This window comes from Giraffa tippelskirchi, chromosome 2 (assembly GCF_054371585.1).
Source record: "Giraffa tippelskirchi isolate mGirTip1 chromosome 2, T2T-mGirTip1v1.2.pri, whole genome shotgun sequence".
Lineage (NCBI taxonomy): Eukaryota > Metazoa > Chordata > Mammalia > Artiodactyla > Giraffidae > Giraffa > Giraffa tippelskirchi.
Genome location: NC_137276.1, coordinates 42,658,540 through 42,664,407, shown reverse-complemented (window position 1 = coordinate 42,664,407; position 5,868 = coordinate 42,658,540). Strand labels below are relative to the sequence as shown.

Genomic DNA, 5,868 nt, shown 5'->3' with positions numbered 1-5,868 from the left:
ACTATATAAAAGCTAGTAACATGATCAAGTTAGGTACAACAGTCAGGTTTGAAGTGAAAGAAATTTTAATGATTTTAGCTGATATTTCCATAAGTGGCAATAAGTTCTAGTATGACTGTGCAATTAGAAATCCTGAAACTGACACAGTTTCTAATTCTATAATTTTGTTTCTAATGCCATGATTGAATTAGTGCAATTTGATTTACCATGGGAAGAGTCCATAAGGCATTTTGATCTGATGCCAAATATGAATAGCAATATTTAGCCTGCATGTCTGTATTTTTCTTTTAAACAATATATTCCCATGTTCATTCCTATTGATAGATTTCAAGTAAAGCAAAATTTGAACTATTGAATTCTCCTAGCAAAACAAGAAAAAAGGGTAGAGAAATGACTTGTTTGCAATTTTATTTTATAATTATTTCAAAATCAAAGCAATAGAACAAGGCTACCTTTAACTGAATGTCACAGATTACATTTACTGTGAAATAGATAAGATACACCTCTTCTCTCTTCCTCCTTTTATGCAAGTTAGCAAGAGTTTAATCATCACTAGATCCTTAATAACCAGACATCTTGTCATTTTGCCCACACCACACCTTATGAGTAGCTACAGCAAGCATGCTTTTTAAATTTGGATTTTCCTTCAAAAACAAGTCATTGTCTTATCCTACAACTATATCAGCACAGGAAAACACACAGAAAAAAATCTATACTGATGGCACAATATTTGGCATAACAAAAACACTGGAGACAATTTCAATATCTCTCAATAATGATGCTAAGGTATAGCTTTTCCAGTAGGCTACACTCTTAAGGCAGCTGTTGAAAGGAATAAGACACGTCTCTATGTATTACACAGAAAAATCTGCAAGGCACGTTAAGTTAAAGTGCAAGGTACAGGACAGTGTACAGTAGCTAAACTCATTTGATAAAATTCCTTGGGAATGCATTCCCAAGTTCATGTATTTTCCATTCAGATAAATTGTTTAGAAATTCAAGTTTCAGCAGCCACTATCTCAAATGTTTGAGATTCTTTAAATGATCCTTTTGATTTTGTATTGTATCTGACTTCCAACTTCCAGCCTCCATTACTAATAAAGTGTCTATAATTTTGATAAAGCAGAATCTCTTTATGATATCCCTTCCTACCTACTCAGTTGGGCAGGAGGAAGAGGCATGCCTCCTTGGTGGGTTTCTCATTCTCCCATCCCCATTATGGGATGGGAAGCAAGGAGGGCTAGAACTGGGGCTGATGAACTGATACATGCAGAGGTGAAGTCTGGCTGCAGCTGGTTCCTGTATAAATGAAGGGATCCCATCACCAAGGCCTTTTAAATGATTGCTCCTCTCCCTTCTGGAAACAAACACCCTTCTTTCTTCTTTTTGAAGAAAGGGCTTCATGTTTCCGTTCCTCTGTTGTGCTTTTTTGGAGATGGCAGGCCTTAGAATTGGCCTTCTTGGCACATCAGCCAACTAGCACAGGTAGAAAAAGAAAGTTTCTCCAGGGTAAGGAAACCGAAGCTTCCAAACAAAAGGAATGTAATAGCAGACATCCTGCCAGTTCCCTTCTCAGGCAAGAACCAACCAACCCTTGTGTCCTGTTGGCAAAACCCCTTGAAATTGAACCACTTCCGGGAATACAAAAACAACAAACATTCTAGGACATCTGTGTTATTTAACGAAACTTTTTAGACAAAATTGATCAGTGACATTCCTCTGGAATGCCTTGGACCCAACATTTTGTGGTTTTGATGTAGACTTTTTGAATATTACAGGATAGGTGTGAATTGGGACAGTTGCTTTCTTCTTCAGAGAGAGTATCAGATTTGTCAGTATCAAAGTTGGCAAGTGAAAATACAAAGCCAGTTTAGGCTTCATTTCTGTGGGTTTTCTTTTAAACAGTATATCCTTTCCTTTTCCAGTGAACAGATGTCTGGTTGAACAAAAATTGAAATAGTTCACCTAGCAAGAGAAGCAAAGAACAAAATGAGAGAGGATTTGTGATTTTTAGGTAATAATTATTTACAAAGTAAAGTAGTTGGAACAAGTCTTCCTGGCATGAAGTAGTATTTAAGATAGTTCAGATGCACTAATTTGGTACAAAATCTGCGGGTATTTGTCAACTGTATTTATATACCCACACAAACACACTCCCACACACCCCAGCACATTCAACCCTCTAAGATCACACTGCCAAAATTTATCTATACTTTTAGTATTTCATGGTATTAAGTTAAATTTTATTTCAAGGACTGTCACAACCTAGAGATAAATAGGATCTAAGTACTGAGATAATACATTTTGGAAAATAATATTTTCATGATAAATCTGACATACCCATCATCATTCCAAAAGCTCCTTACACTCTAGATTCTAGAATTAAAAGGGGGAAGGGTTTTACATTTAGGAAGTATAAGCTGAAAGTATTTATTTCAGTTCAATATAGAATAAGCTGAAAGTATTTATTTCAGTTCAATATAGAGTATTTATCAGAGTCAAGATAACAATCAATGTGTACAAAAATTTACATGACAAGAGGAACAATAGACAATGTAGCACCTTTAGAAAAATAATTAAAAGATTTGTTGCATTTACAGGTAAGTGCCACACTGAAAATTTACAGCACAGTAATTTACTGCAATCAATGACAGGAGAGTTCCACAAAGAAACAAAGCTCTTACACTCCAGATTTTCAGAAGGTATTATTGGAATGCTTAATTGTAACCACAGAATTTGTACATCCTTAATGATTGAGCTCACAACAGTCACAAGCGGTTTTCGTAGCATATATTATGTAAATGGAGTCCACTGTGTTCGGACAGCTGGCTTAGTGTCTCTGACAGGTGTGAAGCCTGGAAGAATTACTGGCTTGATGGTGCTCTTTCTGCATCTGGCAAGACAGACCTTCTCCACAGTAACAACGCTGGAATATCTCCAGCCCGTGGGAGCCTTTTCTCCTGTGCTTGGTGCACACTTGACCTTCCTTGAGAACAGGTTTACAGATCTTGGACCAGAAATGTCTGGCACAACATAACCCTGCAGCGCAGTCTGATGAGCGGAGACAGACAGAACCTTCTTGTCCTAGGGAGACAATAGGAAAAGGACATGGTCACTGCTAAGCCTGCGTTATCTCATTAAGGTAACCCAAAAGACACTATAAATGTGCTAACAAAAAAGTCTTTAGATCCTTTCACCTACCTTTGGTCTGATACATTGTTGAAGACAGTGTAGTTCTTCTGGAGTACCCATCCAAGGTACTGTGTTCATTACCAAAGCTTTCAATAATGGTTTCCTCGATTTCCCCTCGATGGAAATGATTTTGCTCAGAAGGCATGCATATCCCTAAGGAAGCAGGAGATAGTGATTAACTCTAGAGCTGTAATATGTTCCTGCTAATAGCTGTGACAGTGGCAGTCTGCTATGCCTATGCCAACTTGAGCTACCTCGTTGTAGTGACATTAAACGTGAGCCAAACTTCCTAGTGTTAAAGCAAAAGTCCCCAGTGGGCAGAAGCATCAGCGTGTGCACTGTGCACTCATTCATAACAGCCCCAATCTAGACACTTAAAATACTTTCTCAGCAACCATAGTAGTGGCAATGAAATTTCTGCCCATTTTAATATCACCCTTGGGGTAAGAAAAATGAAATCAATCACTTAAAAATTGTATTTAAAAATAACTTTTATGCCCTCCGTGCTATAAGGATTCTGCCAGACTAAGTTGAGCAAATGCAATGCCTGCTGCCTGGAAGATTACAATCTTTTCCACCAATTACTTTACTGTATAATTTCTATGATTTAGTTAGTTCATCCCAGAGTATTATTGGGTCCTAAGGAGGATCGCCACCCTTAAGTTTATTTCTGGAGCCTTCTTGGGCTGAGTCTGCCTCTCTGAGACATTAAAATTTCGTGGATCTGTGATTCGGGGGAGGAGTACTTATTTTAAGGTAGCAGGAGGTAGAGGCAGATAAAGATGGAGAAGCTAGGATGTGAGGGCAGCAAGATCTCCTTTAAGAATGATCTGCACAGATAAATCACTCGAAATGACAACAGCTTGAACGGGGATCTTGAAAGAGGCTATCTGGCAGAGCTGTGAGAAGCACGATAAGAAAAATGGAAAAGGCAACTAAATGCCGGTTCTGATTTCTGTAAGTTCCACCTCCCTGCCCATCTTCATTCTCAAGTTCTATCAAGGCTCTCTAGACAAATTCTTGTGCAAGTGTCCACTCTCAGGTAAGACGCCCGCTTAAGTAACCGAGGGGCACAAAGGGATGCAAGGAGCTCCAAGACCTCCGTACTTCTCTTTGCTCCCAGGTTAAACACTAGCCTGAGATCCTTCCTGGGGAACCTCGCACGTTGAACTCCCATTGGCAAGGTAGTGCCGAAGTGTTCTTAGCTGAGAGCATTGTCTCTCAGCTGTAGGCGCGCAAGCAGAGGAGGATTTGAGTCCGAAAGAGAGCTGCCCGACTCACCGTTTTTGCAGAGATTCCCAGGGCAGCACATAGCGTGACGCATGCAGCGCTTTCGGAGCTTCCGACAGGCTAGGCAGATTTGCGCACCGACCCCGCGGCGGGTGGGACTCCCGCAGTACTGGTCGGAGCTGCACTCCTCGTCCTCAGCGCACGGATATGGCTGCGGGAAGGGGGCCGGGAGAGGGTGAGGCACTTGGGCACCCAGTACCACACTCCTGGACTCCTCACAGTCCCTTTCAGCCCACCTCTCCAAAAACTGTTGCCGCCCACTGCTCCCAAAGGCAGTTGCCAAACGCATCTTGAACTACTCTTACACAGCCCGTTCTGCGCCCTCATCCCCAAATGAGACCCGTTTAGGATCGCAGCATTCCCGATCCCCAAGACCCTTCTCACCTGGTGGTTGTCAACAGTCTGGTACTTGTTGCCGCCGTCCAACAGAGTTCCGGGAGCCGCGCTGACTGCGGAGCCTGGGTGCCCGGCAGCGCCGCTCAGCGGTGGGGGCAGGTTCTTGATGGCGTTGGAATTGAGAACGAAGTTCACGGAGGCGCTCACTCCCAGCAGAGGGTGACTGCAAAGAGCAGCAGCCACCAGGGCGACCAAGACCCGGGCAGCACCCGCTGTGCCCAGAGCCGTCATCTCAGAAGGACTCAAGGGAGAGAAAGAGAAAGGAGGAATGTCACTTTGCACGCCTAGTCCCCCGGAGCTGTGTTGGCGCAGCTGCAGAGACAGGGCTCGGAGAGCCTCCACCAGTCCCAGAGTCCTGACCCTGACTGCAGGGCTCTGCGCCGCCACCGCCACCGAGGCTGCCTTTATACTGCGGGCACCGAGCATTCCGGCCCCTCCGGGGAAGACAACAAAGCCGGATTGGGATTTCAAAGCGTTGGGAGGGGCTGGAAGGGGGTGTGTTTGTGTACATGAAGGGTAGCCTTTGACACTCTTCACCCCACCCCTCCCTTGCGAAGTCCTGCCCCTGTCCAGCTTACCTTGGGGTGACAGTAATCAGCGAGCATTAGAGGAGACAACTTTAATAAATGCGGGAAGTGGGAGGAACCTCGGGAACTCGGGTGCCCTTGCCTTGGAGTAGGAGTACTGGGATCTGAAACACTTTCAGACAGGCATTGTGATAGTCTCTGTAAAGCCACTTTTCTCCTCTTTCTTTACGCTAGTACTATTTTTTTTACTGTGCACATAATATTTAATATTAAATACAACCCAATCAGTAATTCAAAGTCCCTATGAAAAGTTTCAGCGAGAGGGCCAGGTGGCTGTTGCGAGTTGCTTATTAACCCTTTAGAGTCACGATTTGCAGATTTGGGGTGAGATTCTTGGCTTTAAATTCGTTTAATTCCAGTCCCTCTCCTTCTTCCCCTTCCCCCGCCCCCACGAGAAAAATGT

General features: G+C 43.1%; 1 protein-coding gene across 1 annotated transcript; it reads right to left on the bottom strand.

Moving 5' to 3' along the window:
- Window positions 1-2,446: 2,446 nt before the first annotated feature.
- Window positions 2,447-5,333, bottom strand: DKK1 (dickkopf Wnt signaling pathway inhibitor 1). The gene is made up of 4 exons (XM_081570881.1): window positions 4,867-5,333; window positions 4,474-4,633; window positions 3,202-3,345; window positions 2,447-3,084 (listed from the first exon to the last, which is right to left on the bottom strand). Exons 1-4 carry the CDS (start codon window positions 5,302-5,304, stop codon window positions 2,831-2,833), a joined length of 996 nt encoding a protein of 331 aa, XP_081427007.1. The 5' UTR covers window positions 5,305-5,333; the 3' UTR covers window positions 2,447-2,830.
- Window positions 5,334-5,868: the final 535 nt, after the last annotated feature.